At 39.7% G+C, this 23,038-nt stretch overlaps 1 protein-coding gene across 7 annotated transcripts in view; it reads left to right on the plus strand.

Annotated features, from left to right (window-relative positions):
• DNM3 (dynamin 3) overlaps positions 1–23,038 on the plus strand; it is a 176,823-nt gene that overhangs the window by 118,343 nt on the left and 35,442 nt on the right. For 4 of the 7 annotated variants that reach the window (XM_030494442.1, XM_030494443.1, XM_030494447.1 and 1 more), the window contains 2 exons: positions 3,325–3,436; positions 7,248–7,259. In XM_030494442.1, the coding sequence (XP_030350302.1) occupies positions 3,325–3,436; positions 7,248–7,259 (124 nt within the window). The remainder of the gene's footprint in view (positions 1–3,324; positions 3,437–7,247; positions 7,260–23,038) is intronic. The other 3 variants (XM_030494444.1, XM_030494445.1, XM_030494449.1) reach the window with 1 other exon arrangement.

Genomic DNA, 23,038 nt, shown 5'->3' on the forward strand with positions numbered 1-23,038 from the left:
TCTAGAGTATAATACAATATGCAGGTAACAAATGGTAACCTTTTGTATTTTTCACTCTGGAAAAAAGTATTACTATGTTAATTTCCAGTAATGGCATTATAGATACATTTTCATGCTCTGTGCAGGATATTAAATTACAATTATGAGACCCTACAGGAGGAAGCAGCATAGGTGGATGTGGTATATGCATATAACTTTACACACAGCTTACCCTTTCATATGTTCACATTTCAAAAATGTTAAATATTCAAGAGAAATGTTGCATGCAAATTGTTTTTCTAGGTATGTTCCCATTTATTGTAACTGTTTAGTTTGTACAGTCCCTTAAAGATGCCTGAGTATCAACAAGTTTTGTATTGTTCAGAGTTCATCTTTTTGCTTCTGGGTATCCTGCATTATATCATTCTCTTTGATGCATAATATCCCATTTAGCTGCCATAAAGATGACAATGAGAACATGATCTCACTATATTCCATACGGAGTAAGTAGGTGAGGATTGAGTAGTAACTGGTTTTGTGCTGATACCTTCAGAATTTTTAAAAAGTGGAAGAGAAAACAAAACAGAAAATCTGAATTGTTTTCAAGAACATTTTTACAGCTTTCCACGAGACACCAGCGGATTCCTAATGAGTAAAACATGTTAATGTGTTTTTGTAAGATTCCACTAGTAACAGAAAAAGGACACACTCTTTTCAGAAGTTACTTTGGCTTTTTCCTTTGTAAAGTTCCTATGCCTGTCAGTCTTTCTGAAGTCTAGTGGCAGGGCAGCTGATTTTGGAGGCAAGCATCCATTTACCTACCCTACTGTAAGCTTCCTGCAAGTACGGGCTCAGTGTGCACGTCCTTCAGTTCCTCACTTAGCTGAAACTTACGTTGTTTTTGGCGGTGGGGTAAGATTCCTACACTAAAATGGTGGAACTCTTAGATACTACAGGGTGAGGGGCCTGTGAAAGCTGGAGCCATCAGCTGCTTAGCCATAAGGTGTCCCTAGACCTAGGAAGAGTCTTGATACAGAGACAGGAATGCAGGACAGCAAGCTCCTATGTGTTCAAAGCAGCTGGCAAAAAACCCTTCTTGTACAGCTATGCTTGGTATACCAAGTCATAAAATGCCAAAAAGTTTAATATATAACACGACAGTCCTGAAAAAATGTTTTCACAAGCTGGTGTCATGTTGTTTTGCTCTTGTAGATAAGTATTTTTGGTACTTCCCTATTGCTATGTTTTACAGCCTTTATGTGCTCTACTGTTAGTCATCTTTTCTGAGAGTACCCAATTTTCTTCAAAGTTATAGCTGCTTCGTTGAAATAGCTAAAAAACTTATCTCGTTAGAAGTTTCTCCTAACAATAAATTAAAGCTTTTTTTTTTCCTCTGGCACTTTCATTTTTGCTTCTCTTTTTATTTTCATTGAGTTATTTTTGTTCAGTAAATGTTGACTCAGAGTTCTACAATATTGCAAATTGAATAAAATTCAAGTGTTTTTTTGTCAGTTTAAGATAACAGCATCTGAGGAGGTCATCCAGGCTATTATTTGCTATAAGGCAGGATTAGTACATTTGGATTTAGGGAAGAAAAAGGCTTAATTTTAAGTTTCTAATCAAGTAAAAAAATCCATAGAACTTTCAGTCGTTCATATGGTCAGTGGCTTTGCCTAAACTATGGGACCTGACCCTTTAGTGTCTCTTTGTCCCTTTGCAGGCTGGTTTCTCTGGGAAGGAAGCATAGTTGTGCTGCCCTGAGTAGCACTGATGCACACTCTTGTGGCATCTCTGATCCAGATGCTTGCGAAGTGTAGGGCAGGCCTGGTGCTGAGCATGCCTGCCTGGCTGCTCAGATGTAGCCACTGAAATGAGTGAGAATTATGTCACCGACTTAAGGAAATCTGAGTACGTCCTTAATCCTTTTCAGTTTTGAATGTAATCTATAAGCCTGATAAAAATAACTGATTTCCCTCTATTCAGAGGTGGGTATACTCTCATTGCCATACTGTGGTTTCATGGCTGATAATTTAATGATTAGGTGTCATCGCTGCTTCGTGCTCAGGCATGAACGCTTCCTGTTCAATTACAATTTTTCTACCTGTTTTCTATCTGTTTCCTGAAACTACCCCTAAAAAGCAAGGCTAGGATTTGTCTGGTGACATCTTTGGTAAGGGAGATACACCTCTGTCAGTGGGAATTAGATCAAGTTGGTTGTATTCCGGCAGTGTGACAGTGAAATCCTCCCAGTCCCTGAATGCTAAAGAAATTTCTCTAGGCAATGATAATAATAGCTTTACTTCCTGCTTCTATAGTGTATTCACATTTTTTCCCCCTCAAAATATGTGTCAGAAGTTACCTTTGTGGTTGCATAATGAAACCCCTTGACATTGCTGTCTTTGAAAGTGAAGTAATCTCCATTAACCCCCCTCCCTCCCCCCACTCCCCCTTCTACATGGCTTGCTAAGGAAAGAAAACAGTCTGGTTGTGATGGAAGACTGATTCTTGTGTAAATGTTAAGATCTAGCAAAATGTGGTTTCCTAACTTTTGTCAGCTAAGCTTGTGGCCTTTCCTAAAAAGACTGTTGGCTGACAAATTTACAGTGATCTGGTCTGTATATAGAATTTGAATTCAGAAAGTAATGGCTAAACCGTAAGGGGAAAATCTGTTCTGCTTATTGGAGAGTTTACAAGTACCACCTTCCTACATATGTATTTTTCTTCCCTTCTCTTTTCTTCCATTAAGTGATTCCCTATATTTATCTAATTATGTGAATTACCTGCAAGAGGTGTTATTCAAATGTGTCCCAATTTTTTTACTATGATGGCAGACATCAGAGGTTGTTTAGTTTGTTTAAAATACCTGATTATAATTGTTTTCTTTCCCTTTTACTGATGATGTTAAAAAAAAAAAGAAAAAAAGATATAATGCACTGAAAGGATTTAACATGGGAAAAGTTGCATCATTAATTATTTTGATGTTTATTGCTTACAGCAGCAGTCGTGAGACACAGTTTTGATGGCGTGTCTTATGTGTTTGTCCTCTGCATCACAACAGTGTTGTTTTCCTAAAAGTGCTCCATTTTGGCAAAAGCTGGAAAATTGATTTTAAGTAGTTTCATGGTGCTTTCAGATGATTAGTATTTCCAGAGCTGTGCCGTAGCATTCTAAGATACTTTCACGTACTCCGTGTAATTATTAAACAAGCGCCTATCCCATAAAGTCTGTTGTCTAAACCAATTACCAAGTAATTTCTGACCCTAAAGGATTTTTAATTTAAAATGCTGTGTGCATGATACAGAGTAGTAAAATGCTAGTTTTACAATGTGGTGCTCTTTGTTCTAGGAATGTTTACAAGGATTACCGTTTCCTTGAGCTAGCCTGTGACTCCCAAGAGGAGGTGGATAGCTGGAAGGCATCTCTGCTACGAGCCGGTGTCTATCCTGATAAATCCTCAGTAAGTTAAATAACTCACTAGTTTTCCAGTAGCTGCTCTGTTTGAGTCAGCAAGAACAATCGTATCATCGGGGAAAACATGTCTGCAGATACCTCAAAAAATGCTAGCCTTTTCGTTGTACTCTTCTGTGGTAATTTTGAAATACTCTAAGATCAATTTGTGAGTCAAACCTCAATATTAAAAAAAACCACAAACAAACCAAACCTTCCAAAATCATAAATGTATTTTGTTGGATCTGTATAGTAAAAGTTGAGTAATTGGGGGTTTCCCGAGCTTCGTTCTTTCTGTTAATGTCTTCTAAGGTAAAGATGTGCTTTGAAGAGTTTATTCCCTCAAGCTCTGTATTACAGAACTGACAGCAGCATTCCAGGCAATCATGTATATTTATTTTACTGATTTACTGCATGTTTTTTGTGTATGAAACGCATGCTAACCCTTTCTAAAGGCAGTTTTACTCAGCAAATTGTCATGTGGAGCAAATTTAACAGGATAAAAGCCTTTATTTAACAGAAAAGACAGTCAGGAAATGGAATATGCCGAACTACCATTTCATATTTTTTGGACTTAGTTATTTTAATATTTAATATCAAGTGAATGATTGAGGAGATATATCCAGAAATGAGGCTGACTAGCAAAAATACCTGCCACTTGAGCTTTTGAAAGTTTCTCTAATGCATGGTGCACCCTTCTTCAGTAAGTCTGCTAGTCCACTAGATTTCTTCAGTGGAAAATCTGGTTTTAGAAATGATGCTTTGATTTTGATGGAATTTGTTCTTCTCTCTGCTTGTTTTCCATGGGAAGGCCAGGTTCCTTGAGTCCAGGGTCTTGTGCTGTCTTCTATGTCTTCATCTTTCTCTTCCTCATATTTCTCTTGTGATACCTCCATGGCTTCCTGTATAATTTTGCCTGTATTTTCTCCGGCTGCTATTCAGCAAACCACCCTCAGCTTTGTCTCTTCATACCAAGCTTCAAGGCTGCAATCAACAGATAAATCAGAGACTTCTTGAACTGCTGGATTCTCCAATTATTATAGGAATAAACAGTGATGATGATGATGATGATTTTTTTTAAAGAATAGTCAAATACCAATTTAACAGGAGACCTACCAGGTATCTGAGACATTCCCTTAAAAAAATATATAAAATTAGGTGACTCTTTGGTATGTTGCCTGTCTCAGTAGATTACTTCCTACCTAAGACATTGAAAGTAATTTTACAAGGATTAGTTATGAGAGGTTACCTAGTTAATTACTAGGGACAAAATACTGTATTGTTTTGTGTTTTATTTTCCTTGCCCAGGTTTTCATAATGATGTTAAAAAAGGCTGTTGCACCCTCTGGTTTAATTTTGCGTTCTGTGACATGTTTATCATATTCATATATCTTTTATTTTATTTTTAAGCAAGATGGATTAGTTTGATTCTAAACTTCTCTTCAGTCTTCCTGTCTCTCCCTTCCCCTTAAAAATATTTTGTATTCAAAATACATTTATAAAGAATTCTTGGTTTTGTTTAAAGTTGGTCTGTCAAGGGAGTCTTAGATAGAAGATGAGAGACTTCCTGGAAAGACAGAAGTAGAAGGGAGTCAAAATTCAGTTCTTCTTTGAGCTGGAAATATCTCTACATTACAAAAAGAGTGAATATTATTGTTCCAACCCCCTGTAGTTTGAAATTCGCCCAGTAGTCTATCAAGCTGTTCAGGAAAGATGCCTGATCCTACTCTAGTCTTGCAAAGCACTTTGTTCCTGCAGGACTAGAGGTTCAAATGTGCACTGCAAGCCTACTTTTAAGGTTTTGAATTTACAAAGTGAAAGCTCCAAGGCCCAGGATACCTTAGAAGTTCCACTGAAACCTAAATAAAAATCATCACCGTTTCATTAAAATCCTGTGCATACTCCACAGTGTCACACCTTTGTGTGACAATAGAAAATAGTTTTAGAGACATACACTCAGTCTTTTATTCTGCTTCAAAGATTTAGACACCATGGTTTTTTGTAAGAGAGGCTGCCAGGAAATGGCAGCAACTTGCTTTTTCTTCAGTGCTTCCCCACAGCTTTGTGATCCCAGAGTTAAAAAGGGAAAGAGGTACCCTAGCCCCTTCCCAGACTGACCTTCTCACTCTTTTTCATGTGCATGTCACAGCTGGGAACTTTGAGTATCCAAGGCTTTGGCACCAGAAGTAGAAAAATTGCTGCTTAGAAATGAAAAATAGATTAATAGTGCTGTAAACCTGGAGTACTGCAGTGGTGAAGCTGGCCTGCTTTCTGTAACTGCCAGAGCAGTGTGTGCAGCCTGGAATTTGAAAGCTAAGCTGTGTGCTTTCATTAACAGTTCTGCTGCTTGCATACAAGGACATTGATGTAAAACCCAACTCAGTTGCCCCTAGCTGGGTTCCTTCTGCAATGGCAGGAAAGTAGAAATTTGTCACTGAATTAGAGATTTGTTCTGAATTCTCACCAGGGGCAAATCTCTCAACTAAGAATATTAACTTTTCTGTTATTTTTTTCTTTTTTTAGTAATGCTACTTAAAATTGTGTGATTACGGTGGTAATGGGGCTCAGTACTGACTGACGCTAATGTGAAGTTTCTATTACTGATTTAATCCTGTAAGCTAAGTCCAATGCTGTTGCATTTTAATTTTTATTTTTGCCTAAACAAATCACCCCATTCTTCCATTTCCTCACTTCATTTTGCCTGCCTTCTGCACATGGGGATGCACACTCATGTTTATATATTCACTCTCTTGTTAACTATCTTTAATCACTCCTCAGTGTTGCTCTATGAGCCCCTGAATTCTTCTGCAGCTTGCCAAGTCATCTCTTTCCCCCAGGAGATTTGCTTTTGTCAGGACGTGGGCTTTGACAGCCACTGGGATAGCAGTGAATCAGTGTTTTTATTTTTTCAACCCATATGCAAGTCAGCTTGCTTGATATAAATCACACTGTGGCCAATTCACTTTGAAACGGAATATCCATTTTCCAGCTGACTTTACTGCTGGGTTTCTGGGCTGATGCATCCAAAACCCCTCCTTTTTTAAAAAAATGACTACAACTTTGTGACTAACCTTTCCAGACTATATTTCTCAACTGTAGGCTGGTGTTTATTTTGGCTGACTTCCCACTGTATAATATACACTGTTCATGCCAGCTCGTGGCAAAACTCACAATTAAAAAAAATATCGCAGATGTTTGTCGTAACTTGATCTGCACACTTTACCTTACTAGCACCATCCATTCCTTTCCTCTGTCCCCTAATGCCATCTCCTCCTTATTTTTATTTCTAATCTAAAAGTTCAATGTTTGCTTTTTAAAAGGCATTGGATCATAAACTTCCCATTCATTGGCCTGTCGTAGGGAGTGGCTGTCATGCAAGGCTAAACAGACATGTATGGTGGGTTGCTTTGCATACTGGAAGTTCAGTATTACCAGCACACGAAAATCCCTCTGGCTTCCATCCCACCCCTAGATCATTTCAGGCTTCATTTTCTTCTCCCTTGTGTTAGTGTCCACCAACTGCCCAGGAGCTGCTCCTGATTTACACTGATGGAAGCAAAAGTAGAATCAGAGTGTTTGTGTAGAGAGGAATTTTTTAAAAACAGTGTGAATTTACAACTTCACCGAACATTTAAAATCTTTTGCAAATGTCCTGTGCTCCCCTGGAAGCTGTCTAACTAAAGGTTTCAGAGAATGTTCATTGAGTCAGTTCCTCATTTGGTTTGAGCTGTTTCCAGAACTGTACAAGTTAGACTGAATGCATGTAAAATTAATGTATCTAATGTTTCTTTTCTCCCCTCTTCTTGCTGCATCCTGCAAAGGGGAACAACAGAGTAAGTTGTTTGTCCTTTTACAAAATCCTTTTGTATCTTCTCTCAAGGGTTTTGTCAGGAAAATTGGTTTATATTCTGGTTCACACGACTATTGCCTGCATGCTCGTAACTGCAAACTCCTATTAAAAATGTGGGTGCAAAAGTGTCTTCTAGAAAACTATTAATGGCTCTTTGTTTTAATTTTGGGGAATGAGATGTGTTAAGTGTCACTGAGTGTTGTTTTTTAAGGCAGTTCAGTAAGAATGATACTATAAAACAGTACTGGGACCAAATATTATGAAGGTATAGTAATAAAGACCTTCTGAGGAAAGGTTACTACAGTCTGATGAAACTCATTACAGCTGGATTTTTTGACCATACATCAAAGCTTGTATTAATGGGCAGTTATAAAAAGCCAGCACTAAAGTCTTAAATAACAGATTTGCTGGCGTTGTTGGCTAAGCTGAACTAGATCAGTGTACTGGCTTTGAAGGTGCCTTAAAATGGATGGAGGAGGGTGGGGTCAACATTTGACTTGGCTTCTAGACCCTTGATGTGTTCCAGCTGGACAGCAGCAGAAGGGTGTGGGGTGTGGAGAGGGAGAACTGAAATATGCATGGTAGGGGTTTTTTTTGAAAGTAAGCAGCACATAAAAAGACAGTTTTGCTGATGTTGATCTGATAAACTAATACTCAACCAGTTCCCAGGGTTAGTACTTTTTTATGCCATTTTTACTGAGCTTAAGAATGGAAATTGCACATCTCACACTTTGGAATATGATGTAGAGAGAATTTGTCATACCACAGAAAGAAGTTGTACAGCTTTTGTGCTTCCCCTCCCCCCCACACTCCCCCTTCCTGTTTTGGTATGTTAACCCTTAGAAAGATGTATCTATGTATCTGGAGCATTAAAAGACATTTGACAGCAAATGTTGAAAGTAGCCTCTGAAATACTGTCGGTACCATCTCGCTGTGAGTCTGAAGCATTTGGGAAAGGCACAGGTGGGTTTTAAGTGTTATGAAGGTTGGGGAATTTTGTCTGCTTTTAGTTCTTGTATTTCTAACCAGGTTTTGAGTTCTATTGTCTTCATAGTACCTGGGACTGAGTAGCCCAGCTCAGGTTCAGAGAAGTGGTGTATTGATGGCACAGGGAGAGGAACTTTATGTCGGGGTAATGTTTATAATGTTTATTTACGATATACTGACTTAAGGCTTTGCTGCTGCAGTGGATGATGATCTGGTCTCCAGAGGAGAAAGGTTAGACTGTAGATGCTCTGGCAAGGGAAGTGGGCAAAGATGAGACACCAAAGAGCTCTTGCGGCTGGCAGAAAGAGAGTCTGGAGTTCAGGAGTTGCATGGACCAGCTGTGTTCTCCAGAGACCTGAGCTCTGGGGCACCCTACGGAGGTCGGGACCAGTAGCATCTGACATAGAATTAATTGCTAGCATAAGGCAGGACATCCGTAAGCAAATATAGGAGAAACCTGTGAGATGTGAGGACTTGTGGAGCTGTTAGCTCTCCTTTCACTCTGAGCAAAGAGCAATTCTTGCTGTAGATTCTGAAGTGTTCTCCCTCTGGCCTGGGCTATCATCCAGAAGGTAACTCCAAAAGAAATCTCCAGAAAAACATCCTGGTCTTCCTCTTGCACCCAGTTCCTTGTAAGGATTCTTGTATCCTCTTCTGTGTCTCCCCCTTCTCTTTCACACAGGTTATTCATGCTGGATTCTGGAGGCGACATTGTCCTAGTTAGATAGGTAGAATTAGCCTGCGGCTTCCTGCAGGGGCTTAAACTCCGCAAACATCTTGAGATTTCTGCACCTAGTGGCATGAAAAATGAAATGGGTAAACCTGAGAGGGGACAAGTGAGTTTTTGAGAAGGGGTTGGGGGAAGACAGGAACGGCAGATTGGGGGTGATGATGGTTTCTCAAAGCTTCTTATGCAGCTTTATGCTGCAAAGCTGCATAACCCTTCCTTACTGTCCTGGTGCGGATTTACTGGGTTGCTAGCAGAGCTGTAACCCTCCTGCTAGTTCTTCTAGCAGGAATTCATACTGTGGATCATGTCATATGTAGATATGTGAAGATCCTGTACCCACCCATCCAAATTGTGGCTGCTTTTATACCTCTGCCTTTAGTTTTGCATTCTTAGATTTACAAAAATAAAAATAAACGTTGGAGTAACGAGTTCCTAAGCAAATGTGGAGGGAGTGAAGTGAAGAGTGTTTATAATCATCAGCGGATTATTAATCATTTTATTTTTACTTTTTATTGTTGCACAATCATTAACATGAGATTTTTTCACATAGTTAAATATATCTTCAAAAGCTTTGTTGGATAAAAACTGTAAAAGGATCCTGTAGAATGAGGTAATGGAGACCTACCTCATTCAGCAAGCACATGCTGGCAGGCCACATCTTACTAATATGAAAACTGAACTCCACTCCCCAGCCTTGCCCAGAGGAAGAGTGGAGCATTGCACAGAGCATCGTACCTTCATTCCAGGTACTGAAGACAGAGGAACTGAATGCTTCTGACTGTCTTAATCTACCATTGTGAATTTGCTTCCTCCCCTGTGCATCTTCATCACCCTCATTAAAAAAAGCAAGCAAACAAACAAACAAACAAACGCAAAAAAAATCCTCCCAAACCAGCCCTCCAGAGCGTGCTATTTGAAAACAATAGCAAAACCTGTAACTTCCTCATGAAGTCCATCTTCAGGATGTGTCCAACATGGTTAGGCTAAAAGATTAGATAGAGCTGCGTCCTCATGAAATTTTGATTCAAAATCCTTAGATACTCAAAACCAAAGTGACACTTTTTAATAAGTGTCACTTATTAACCTTTTTTCTTTGCATTCTTAAGCCCTGAGCTAGCTAATTATTTCTGCTTAATTTGAAGAATCCAACATTTTAAGGTTGAACTCAGACTTGAGAAAATTCAACTTGGAAAATGACAATCTGATTAAATTAATTTTTGTGGATAAAGCAACTACAAAGCTCTTACCTTTTAATTATTTTGCATTACTGTGCTTGCTGATACCCTTCACGAAACATGTAGAATTGAAGTATGTAAATCCTGTATTCACATCTCAGTGAATTTGTCACAGATAATACTGCGCATGTGAACATTCACTGAATATAAGTTCAGTTAGTGTAATTTAGTTTGAATTTTCTCTTGGGAAAATAGGATTCCCTTTGAAAGGAGGAGGAAAATACTCTCCCTGCCAGGTCAGTTTGCCTGTTATTCCTTAAAATACTTCTTGGTGACATTAACTGCTTAGATTCAAGTCTGTCTTTTTTTTCTTCTTTTTTTCTTTTTTTTTTTTTTTCTTTTTTTTCCTTTGAGGGGCATAGTTTTACTAAGCCCAGATTCCAGATCAGCTAATTCATTAAGACGACCAGATGTCCTTCTGGCTCTTGAGAGAGTCCTGGAAAATGGGAACTTAGTGATAGTCGTTCTACCTACGTATATGACAGTAGTGCTCACAGTTCATCTATTTCATGCTTGGCTATTGACATGTAAATGCAGATATAGTGCCAGAAGCCATATGTATCTTTGCATTGTAATAAGGCTCTGATGCTTTCTTTTTCAAATTCAGCCATGTTTCTGAAGGGTCTTCAATCACCTCCCAGACATAACCTCTGACTCAGCCAGTTACTGGCTGTGATGATGCTCTACAAGTGCCCGGGCAAATTCAAACTGAAAGTGGTTCAGCTCTGGGATTGCTGAAGTCTGTGTTCGAGTTAAGTTCCTAAACTAGAAAAATTAAAGACTCATAACAAAAACGGATTGTTGCATAGCAGTATGTTGAAAAACAAACTCTACTAATATGTCAGAGGGTAAAACGGTGTAGAAAGAAGTGTAAACCATGGATTTACTGGTTTTACTCTCTTTTTTTTTTTTTTTTTTTAAACTGATATATTTTAGAAAAGGAAGGCACTGAATTCTAGGAAAAGAAGAATCCGTTTCAGTTTTGACTAGAATTGGCTTCAGGCCAACTAGGTTTAAAAATAACTTTTAAATGAAGTGTTGTTTTCTTTTTTTTAAGTGGAAAAATGCCATAATTTTATAGACAGCGTTTCAGTCATTGCTTTGAACAGATGAATTGAACTTTACAATGAAGTCACGGTGTAAAAGAGCAGACCAAGCAAGTGAGTGTGCATGCTCACACATGCTGGGTCAAAAGCAGTCCAAAATACAGGGAGCAAAGGAAATGGCAGGCTGTTTTGCAGTCCCTTTCTTGCTGCTTCGCTGTTCAAGGATATGAAAATATGTTTCAGATAAAAACTATCTTCTTGTTCTCCTAAATATTTACTAGTTCAAACTAAACTAGATGCAACCTTGTTCCCTGAATGTTCCCCAAGAAACAGAGCAGCCCTGGTTTATATTCTTGTATGAGTAAAATAATTGCTGGCATGAGAGAGTTAAAAATGTACAGAGGAAAAAGAGATTCATAGTATTGCATCAGTTGCACTGACTGTAACAAGATGCAGGCTAACGGACTGAATGATTTCAAAACCAGTCCCCGCAAAGCTGGTACCTGCCTATCAGGGGTCGGGGGTTCAATAGCTGTCACAGGGTTTTACATTTCTGCTGTTAAATGGGACTGCTGACATTAAGCAAACTCCAGGAAATTTAGAAACGAGCAAACTTTTTTTTTTTTTTTTTAATTCCTGTAATGTGTTCATGGTGGGCTCTTTACTGTGCTTTTGGCAGGCATCTGCATATTGAAAATATTTTTAAATTCTTCATTCTTTATGGCACAGCTAATTTTTGTACCACTTCCACTCTCATGAAGGATTTCATTGAAGCTCTAGAGAAAGGTGAAAACTCTAGTGGTGAAGTTTCAGATTATGGAACATAAGTGTCAACCCTATTCCGGACATACAGTGAGATTTGCCTTGGGGAAGGCAATAAAGGCGGCAAACTTCGAAGGGTGCTTTGCCAGCCCTGGTCAATGAACACTGAGAGTTGGCTGGTGGAGAGGAAGGTCCTTCTGGACTGTGCTGTGCCAACCTCTGACACAAAGGTCTTTTGGACTCCAGGCTGAAGTCCTTGTGTCTCCAGATCTTAGAATAGCTGCAGCCAGGAAGATCTGATTGCCCCTTTAGTGCAACAGTATGTGGTCACCCATGAGGGGCACTGAACAGAAGGGGAAACTCACAAGTATCACTGGGCTTTAGGACAATCCTAAAATATCTTCCTTGTCTTCCAAATCAGTAATTGCACAAAAATCTACTCCTGAGAAGTAATTGGGAGTAAATAAAAATTTGAAAGATTTTTTTCTGCCAAAAATGTCACCAGACTCACCCTTCCATAGCATTTACAGTATAACAGGAAATGTAGTCATTGGACATGAGGGTGGAGGGCAGTTGGTGAATGGCCAGATACTTCTTTTTTCTCATTTACAAGGGAAAACAAGATGATCAGAAGAAACTGAATGCTGTTTTCCCTGACTCCAGTTTGGACAAAACCCAAGATATGCAATGTCTAGTCTGATACATAGTTCATCCTGGACTTCTTTAACCTTTCCTACCTATCTCTTTTTGTGGAGGTGGTTTTATAATTACTTTCCATATGCCAAGTCAGACTCAAGCCCCATGTTCTGTGAGTAAAATCCTCCATTCTGCAGCTGCATTCTCCACTCATGTAACTCTCCTTCCATGATGTCATGTGTTCCTGTTCTGTGGTCACTCCTCAGCTCCTGTCCCACCTGTTTCCCAGCTCCATTGTGGCCTTTGATTGACTGATGTCTTCCCTGTCCTTGTTGTTCCCTGTTTGTTGTATTATATGACATGATATATTGAGTGTGCCAGTTTTGGAGAATTGGTATTTTGCACTAGGAAGAGCTTGCTATGGATGTTTTGATCAGTGCGATTCCTTGATAGCTTTTATACCCTTGTTCCTAAAATCCCTATTCCTGCAGTTGAGAAACAAGTGGTCATACTCTGTTTCCTTCACATTCTTTCTTTTTTAAATTGAACTTGTGCTCTTTGTTATATACTGCTCTGCAGGACATGCCTCTTAACCTGATGAGTAAATGCATATGCTCAGAAATGGTTTAATTGCAACCAATCTAGGTCATGGAAAGACTGGAAGCTGGGTATGTTAAAGTCAATGGCATCAACTTACAGAGATTTAGAATTTCACCTGTTCTGGGTAGGTGTGTTGTCGTTAGTGTTGTATTTAGGGGACTGTTGTTTTTTTCCATGCTTTCTGTAGTCTGATTAGTGTTCTGCTAAAATAAAGTCCTTTCCTAGAGCTAGTCCTGGCATTGTCTGATTGAGGCTGTGATTTCTGCCCCATGTCATATTTCTTTTATTTAGTTCCATCTTATTTGCACAGTTTCTTTTGTAAGCCACAGCATGATGCCTTCCGAGCAGCTGTTTTTAATATTGTGAATAGATACTATTTGTCTAGAAGCTGCAGTCATGGACCAGAATCCCGCTTTTCAAATTTAGATTAAAAACATGGTTCTCCTTGCAGTTAAAGAATGACATGAGAGAACTGATGGATAATTACGCAACAGTGTCCTGTCTGTGTTTTTTGTTAAAGGTTTGTCACTAGCCTTCAGTGCCTCTGGAAACAGAGAGTCTTAATGCAAATTACCTTTTTGTCACTGCTCTGACTAGCAGAGGACATGGGATTAGGATTATTTTGATACTAATGAATTCTGTAAACAAGGAGCATGATTTGTTTCACAGGAGTTCTCTCTTCAAGCCCGAGAAGGCAGTATTATGATTTGGAGCAGGACTGGCAAGATGTCTTAATCTTTTGTCTTTAAAAATACCTCACTCCAACATCTTTCGAGTATGCAGTGATTTCTTTCTGCCTGTCTTTTAAGAACAAGTGGTGATTAATTCTCCTGTTCTGCTTATTTACCAGATTCTCTTCAATTAATCTTTAAAATTTAATAGTAGTTCATTTAAGTGTCTGTCCTTACCTGGTGGAAGCATCTCAGGTTAGAGTATGATGATTGGAAATTTGCTGAAGTGGTTTTGTTGGGTCAGTTGTTCAAGTGATTTAAAATCAGGAATCCTTGTAAACTAGCCTATATGTAAGCATGTGTATGAAGTTCTCCATCTTTTTGTTTCCAAGGATTTTACCTTTCACAGAGTGTGCGTGTCTGTTTCTCAGGTATGGGCTTAATGAGATTCCTTTAGTGTATACAAGTATCAACATTTTCCCATCAAAATTCAGATATTTTCTGATAGGAATCCACTGGGGAGTTGCATGTATTTCTAGGGGTCTGTGTCTAGAATAATCTGTGATTATTACTTCCAAGTCTGGATCTCCTGACTGTAGACTACTTCACTCTCACTTTCATAGACAGTGGGTCCGTGGAAGCAGAAGCTCAGCTGTCCTGAGGGCCAGGTTCTTAGGTAATTGTCTATGGGCAACACAGACACATCTTTTCTCTGGTAAGGCCTAGGAACACTGCCATTCCATGAAAGATAAAAGGATGCAGCGCTTCTCAGTGTTACCTGTTCCTCTTTTGTGCGTTGCTGGGTTTTCAGGCCAAGTCATTCCTGCCTATGTTTTTTCTAGTTCAGTCTTCCATTTCAGATGTGAGAATGGTTTACTTGACCTAAATGATGCTCCTGTTTTAAAGCAGTTGCTGGTATCTTACTTGCAGCTGCTTTTTTTCTGGGAGAAACTCTTGCTTCTTCAGTACTTGGTGGCCTTTAGGCTCCTCTTTCATAGCTTTTTATAAAATATATTTTATTATATACAGAAGAGCATTAAGCTATCTACCAGAGTTTACAGATAGTCACAAATACCTGCAAGTTTGTCACAACTACTCTGTTCCTTCCAAATTCAACCCCCGCTGACAATGGAAAATTACAGTTCAAATATCAGGGATGCTACTGCTTTTGTTGCTGAGAATTTTGGTGAAAACACTGCTTTACTATGGTAACTCCACAATCCTTTGGGAATGACTCTTCAATGCTTCCAACCTTCACGTTTTTTTGTGACAAGTTTCTGGCTATATCCTGGAAAATTTCTGGAATCTGCTATGGATCTACAGCAGCTGAAAATACAGGGAGCAGCATAAACTAAAACGCGTTGTATTCAGTATGAAAAGGAATAACTTTGGGCAGGGTAAATTTCCAGTGCAAATTAAAATGTCCACATTCACACTTAACAAGCTAAAAACTCATTAGAGAGCAAGGTAAAATTACTAGTAAGTTGCTACCAAGTTTCCACTCTGTCTTCCTAGACGTCTGCAAAAACTAAGCGGCTTTGCTGCAGAATGTAAGCTCTGCTTGACACAGAATGCTTTTGTTAATATTCCTACCTGGAATCTCCAACAGTAGAGTTTTTTAGTCAGTCCAAGTTCAGGCGTCACGGTGTTCAGATCAGGTCATTTGTTTGGAAACCACTGTAATTTCTCTTATTTTTATGATCTTACTTTACTGAGTTTAAAGTCTCTTTGCTGGAAGATACGCTTAAAAATAAACAACATGCTTCCAAGATGTTGTGCTAATCTGAAAAAAAAAAAAAAATTAGAGAAAAATAACACTTATAGCCAAAGTTTTATATTGCAAGTTATATCCATCCCTTCTTTGGATAGAATACTATTTCTTGCACAGCCTGCTGTGTGTCTGATAACATATTCCAGGGAGGCTGTGCATGCAGCAAGCTTTTCATTCAGTTTCTTTGGGCGTAGTACGGCAGGATATTTAAATCCATAACATTTAGTTATAAAAGATGCAAAATGTATTGAAATCCAGGTTTTATATATCCTGGGAGTACAACTGCATGCACTCAACAGAGAAGCACTCTCCAATGCTGTAACAAAAAGAGTTCTTTTCACATTTCTTCCCAGTTTGTATTAGACTGGGAAGTTCTTGTATGTCATACAAGAACTAGAATATGAGGCAGACTTTGCAAGCAGCCACGGCAGTGCTTACTGTTTTTTGGATTTCCCAGAGAGAACTATGCTCAGTAGGTTGTTCTGCTGCCAAAAGTTTTATCATGTGGACTGAGTATCGTAACGGAACAGACAACACCATCTTCATGTGTTTTTAGACATGTTATTTACTGGGGTTTCCCTGAAGAAAGCTTAGGGATTCTTTCCTTATGAGTCACTAACCAAGTGATTGTTTTTATATAAACTTTCCTTCAGCTGGTTAGAGTTGGAACATGGTGTCTTCTGCTTCTTCTGGGGTCTGACTTTTTTCTTAATTTCTTTTAATAGTCGTTCCTGCAGCCAACAGGATGGTTTGAAACTCATGGCCTTCCCCCACACCCTCTCTGAGTTTCATAATCTTGAAAATCGCTGGTGCAGCCAGCAGAATCTCTGGTGGCAGTCACTATTTGTGTGTAATTCCGCTTTTCAGCTTTCTACCTTGTGGTGCTTTTTATACCCTGCACCTTACTTGTGGCTTAGGGAGAATGTGCTGTTGACATTGGCCAAACTGGAGTTTGCATTTTATGTGCTGAAATTAAAACAAAGAGTTGATATTTGACTTCAGAGGCATAAAGGTTAAAAGTGTAAAGTGCTGTGCTTCCATAAGGGAAATCACTAAAGCTGGAGAGACACAATCCATGTCTTACATACTCCTGAATCCTTTTTTACTCTCTTTCGGTGGGTGCAGTGGACTCTTTTTCCAGTGGAGTGGTGCAGAGTCACTTTTAATTGCCTCCTTCCGCTGCTTTTGCTTTCAAGCCCAACTGATGGCGCCAGGGGCTGAACCACAGGGAGATCTCCAGGCAAGTCTTGCTTATGTCAGGCAGCCTTGCCAGGCAGATGCTATACAGCCTGCTGCACTTCCTTCTCATGTTTTTCTTTATTATATTTTAATTTTCTGTAGCCTGAGACAGGAGGTATATTAAAATCTAGTAACTCTGTAATGCACTTGTACATGTGAAATTCTAGGATACAGACACCAATTTCTCTTCCACTCCCTGACCTCACTTCAGATATTTATACTCTACATGTACATGTATGTAATTATATGTATGTTCGACTTCACAGGTAACATATCCTGTATATACAGATTTGTTAAAGTGCCTGGTATTATTTTAAGCCAAGAAGTATGCAGAGTTCTTCAGGTCTTTTTCATAACCCAAGATTGGATTTCTTTATTTTTACAGGAACAGGAATGGTTTAGCTGGAATGAAAATGTTCATTCCACTGCATCATTAGCTACAGGCAATCTTCAATTGAAGGCTAGCCCATTTTTCATGCTAAAGCTGTAATAGTTTGACTATTAATCAACATGTAGGATGAATTTCTGGGGCTGAGAGAGCTTGTCTGCATGCCTGTAATTTAAGCTGAAGTTGGTTTGGTGGTTTTTTCCTCCTCTTATGAAAGGAAGGTAGCCAGAAAATAAATTCTATTTTAAAGAGTTCACCTCCCTCTCACCCCCTTCTACCATTCCTCTTCTGATAAACACCCCAAAGGTTTTCACTAGATGGATATGGAAATTTAGCTGGAGTAGCAGATTCTCAAATGTGTCATTTGATCCTTCAGTAATTCTGAAGCAACCTTCTGTTAGATGAGACTAGTCACTGACATGGTGATTGTCTCAGGTGTGATACTTAGTACCAAGGGTCCAGTCCAACTTGCTTTTATCAATTTAAATGTTAGTTTTAGGGTTTCGGATAAAGCTTTTCCTTCCCTTCTCCATTACATAGAAGCTGTAACCAGAAGCCCACATGATAATGGGAGCATCGAGATCTTTTAGCCAGCTGTTTACCTGCCTTTTCAGCTGCCTGCTTTTCTCACACAAGGGTCATGCCCTCTTGCCAAGTTGGATGAAGGCTTCTGGAAGGGTGACAGAGGTGACAAGTCAACCTATGAGACCAGCTCACTGTACTGACATTGACAGTTTCCATTTGCTCCTCCTACCATTCTGATCACACTTTATGGACAATCTCCTCCATACATGAAAATCTGTAGAAGGTGAAGATTCAGAGGACTGATACAGGAATGGGAAAATCATGCTTGGAATGGCAGGAATTGTTTCTTTACACCACTTCTCTAGTGTCACCAGACTCCCTAAATAGCTCTGCACAGACCTGTGGAACATGCAATACTTCTCCAGCTCCCACTGAAGAAAATGGTCAAACAACAGTCTCAGTGCCCAGTGGCTTCTTAAGAAAAGTCCTTTCCAAAGGCCGCATTCCTCTTTTCCCAGGCCTAGTAAGCAGCAGAAGCAGCTTTGGGTTGATCAGTGTGTAAGTGGGAGTTTTTTGAGACCACTAACCAAATATCTGTGCTCTTTCCTCCCAGATATATTTCCCAGCTTAATGGGAGAGCTGATGCAGAGCCGTTTCCAGCTCAGAGGCAGGGGACTATGGCTTGGAACATGGACAAGAACCTTGTGGGAGAGAGAGGAAGGAAGAGAACCATATAGTTCATATAAGATGCAGAGCTATTTCAATTTAACTGTCTAGGGCTCTCAAAAGACTGCAGTGCTCTACCCTGTGGAGGCCGAAAAGCAGTTTCAGTGCTGTTGTGATAAAATCCTCTTGTTCTGGCAAGGCAATTTCATTTGACTCTTAGAGAAATAGTGCAGCAACCCTGGAAACAAGGGAAATGTAAAGTGTTATCTTTCACCAGAAGACACATAGCCGCCTCTGTCCATGATCCAGAGATCGCACCAGTACCATACAGAATGGTGTTCCCTCTATCGGACATGCATTGCTCAAAACAGAGACTACAAAAACATTTGGTCTTTTCATGGCCACGTATTACCATTGTCTTAGAAGTATTTGGTGCTTAGTTAGACGTGTTTGGGCTTTCTTTTCTTTTGTTATTGCTAGCTGATGAGCTCCCAGACCAGCGTAGCAGCTGTCATTAGTCTGTCAGCATATAACTATTATTTCATCCTGTTTCTGTTTTTGCAATCCTTGAAGTTATCCGTGTCTTCCAGGACACTGTTCAATCCCTCACTGTGTTAACAGTACCTCACAATGTTGTATTATGGGCAGAAGCAAATTTAACTAGCAAGTTCATGCTATTTTATTTCAGCAAGAAAGACTGATCCATTGGACACTTTGATGATGAGATCTTTCAAGGCTGCTAGTTCTTCCTCCCATGTTATCATTTATTTACCTGTTAGGTTTTTACTGGACCATTCTTTCATTAATCCTCTTCTTTATAAGCTTAATTGCCAGTCTCCCTAGGGTATCACTTTGCTGAACCAAAGATTTGTCAAGTTTCCCTTAGTCAGAAAATCAGTTAGCTTACTGAGTCTGACATGCTCTGCCATCCTTCTTTCTTTTCTTTTTTAAAGTCTTTCTTTAGAAACATGTTCAAAAGCCTTGCATACAGTCATGGTTCAACTAACAAGCCTGTACTTGCATCACTTTTCTTCCCCTCTTGTTGACTGTGGGCGCTGCACTTGCTGTTCCACAGACCCAAGTACCATGTTGATACCTTCGTACTGTGGTTCTGCAGCCATTCCATGAGCAGTAGCAAGAGCTGTTGAGTTACTGGGAGCTGATGACTGCCTGTAGGTGTATATCAGTGATACTTTCAGGAGATTCTGCATAATGTGTCTTTTTTGAGGGTAGCAATTTATTCACTTACTGCTTCCCTTCACATCTCCTGTCCTGGTTAGGAAAGAATGATAATCATACAGTAAGTTTTGTTTCACCTGAGGCAGGTGCAAGAACTTTTGTCTGTGAAAGCTTGGTAGCCAAAATACTTTGCTCTAACAAATCTGATGGAAATCATCTTGTCAAATAGCAAGCTTCAGGGCTGATGACTCAGGTTTTCCCCTGCTTTGGTCTGGATGACAAAAAACTGCCCATGACAGCCATGGAGCTGAAAGCAGTAATTCACGCTCCTGCAACACAGCGTTTTCTCCTTTGATGTTATCAGTAAACTGCAGTCTGAAATACAGCCTTCAACTCCAGACCATGGTCTTTCCTCTGTGCCTCCTTTGCTGCTTGCCTAGCCACTAACTGGTTTTCCTTTTTATGTCTTTTAATTTTTATACTGGTTCAGTTCCCATTCCTCTTCCAACACTTCCACATACGCAATCACATTCCCTCAGGCTAATTTTTCTGTTAGTGTGTGTTTCACATAAGCCTTCACTTTCTCCAGCTGTGGTCATTCAAGGTTCATGTAAAACACGGTTCACATCACTGTAGATTTTCTTGCCAATAACCATTGCCCCTGCACACATGCATGGTATGTGTGTGTAGGTGTAAAGAAGTACATGCATTTGTAGGCATCTGAATTTAAATAGTGCTAGTTTACACTGAGGTATGTTTCTGCCTAATTTTAGAGAGAATTGGGCACAAATAAGAATTGTTTAATGTGGAACATGTAATTACCAACTGAAAAATCTGCACCCTCTCAGATGCCTTGTCAACACTTCATGTCTCAAAATGTGTAGTGTCCAGAAAACTGTGGTGTTAACCTTTCCTAGTCCGTTCCAAATATGTGAAAAATCAGTACTTTTTCGTGTTTGCAAGGGATCTTTGTTTGCTGTGATTAATGGGCCACTAACAGTGTCCAATACAAGTTCAGTGTAATGTACAAAGTGTCTTTGATGCCAGACATTCTACAGTGCTGTGCAGAAACTAAAGCTAAGAGTTGTAAGCCAAAGAAGACTGGAATGTTTTCAATTTACTTTTAAACAAATGACTTTATTGTGCCATTCTCACATGGGATTAAATTCCACAGCCTTAGTGCCACATTAGACAAAACTTTTTTACCTGCTGATTTCTGTTTATACTTAGAGAAAAGAAATTAGCCTTGGTTAGGAACTGGAGGGAATAGGACAGGGCTATTAAACTCAGTGGGAACTTTGCCAGAGGCTTTGCTGGGAGCAGAGTGGGATGCAGAAGTACAGGATGTACCTGAGGGATGATCTGTGGTGCAGAATGGAGTTCAGTAATTTTGTGTGCCTGAAAATCAAACTTGTGGAGGGCACCTGTAGGAAAAGCTTTAAAACTGGTTTTGTCACTCCTGAAACGTAAGGAAGTGGTTACTGTCTTAATGTATGCTGATGGATATTGGGAGTAAGATTTCTAGTGACTGCAACTGGCCCAAAATAAGGCCCAACTCCTGAAAGCAACAATTCTCAAGTAAGTAATGGGTGTCTGTAGGAATGACATCTCTTGGCCTCAAGGACAGAAAGTGTCTCTGAACTCACCACATTGCTATTGTAAAGGTTTTCAGACCAAGACCGTGAAGTTTTGGAAGAATCATAGAATAGTTAGGGTTGGAAAGGACCTTAAGATCATCTAGTTCCAACCCCCCCTGCCATGGGCAGGGACTCCTCGCACTAAACCGTGTTACCCAAGACTCCATCCAGCCTGGCTTTGAACACCGCCAGGGATGGAGCATTCACAACTTCCTTGGGCAACCCATTCCAGTGCTTCACTACTCTCACAGTAAAGAGCTTCGTCCTTATAGCTAACCTAAACTTCCCCTGTTTAAGTTTGAACCCATTACCCCTTGTCCTACCACTACAGTCCCTAAGGAAGAGTCCCTCCCCAACATCCTTATAGGCCCCCTTCAGATACTGGAAGGCTGCTATGAGGTCTCCACGCAGCCTTCTCTTCTCCAGGCTGAACAGCCCCAACTCTCTCAGCCTGTCATCATACGGGAGGTGCTCCAGCCCCCTGATCATCCTCGTGGCCCTCCTCTGGACTTGCTCCAATAGCTCCATGTCCTTATGTTAAGGACACCAGAACTGTACACAAGCTAGTGAGTCTTTAATGCTTATAGGATGGCCTAATACCAGGGATTTGTAAAAAATATAAAATACTTGCAAACTGTCTAAGTAAGGAACATGGATCCATTCAGCATTGCTCCAAGTGGGAGACCCTCTAATGCAAATAAGAGCATCATAGTCTTCTGATAGGTATAATAGAGAACCCATTCTAGTAACTCCTTTTGATTGAAATATGAGTGTGCATGAATTAAAACAGAATCAAGAACACTGCATTATTTTTTTAACTGCTCACTAGACTTTTTCTGTATTAAACCTTTTTTTTTACAAGGTTTTTAATTTGTGCATGTTATGTGGTTCTATTGCTCCATAAATCCGTAATGAATCAAGAAAAGGTTTGACTTTTGTTTTGACTAATGTTTTTACTCTTACTTTGGCCATCTACAATTCATTAGTATTTTATGTTACACATCACTGCATGGAAATAGAAATGGGAAAAATGGCAAGTTTTTGCTCAGGTAAATGCAATTCAGGAATTGGACAAATAAATCCACTCACTTGAAAATAGCTTTAGAGCCTTCTGTCTTCCTCTGATATTTCTAACTACTGTATGGTCTTTTCCAAAATAATAGCTCATCTCTGTGCAATGGCTTCCCCAAAACCTTACCTCAGTTACAAAATGAACAATGTAAATGGTGCAAATAATTTTGTGTTTGCACTAAAGCCTTTGATGCCACTCATTTGGCCTCTAGAGCAAAATACACCTAAAACTTTTGTAGACTGTCAAGAACAATGGGGAAAAGGGTCTGAGAGCTGTTAACACTTTGACTTTCAGGCAGGGAAAGTCTGTGCAGTTGGTTTCTCCTCACTCAGTTGCTTTTCTCCTTTTTCAAAACAAATAGGACATGGAGCTGTTGGAGCAAGTCCAGAGGAGGGCCACGAGGATGATCAGGGGGCTGGAGCACCTCCCGTATGAAGACAGGCTGAGAGAGTTGGGTCTGTTCAGCCTGCAGAAGAGAAGGCTGCGTGGAGACCTCATAGCAGTATCTGAAGGGGGCCTATAAGGATGTTGGGGAGGGACTGTAGAGATAGGACGAGGGTTAATGGGTTCAAACTTAAACAGGAGAAGTTTAGGTTAGCTATAAGGAAGAAGTTCTTT

Source organism: Strigops habroptila, chromosome 8, assembly GCF_004027225.2.
Source record: "Strigops habroptila isolate Jane chromosome 8, bStrHab1.2.pri, whole genome shotgun sequence".
NCBI classification, from domain to species: Eukaryota; Metazoa; Chordata; class Aves; order Psittaciformes; family Psittacidae; genus Strigops; species Strigops habroptila.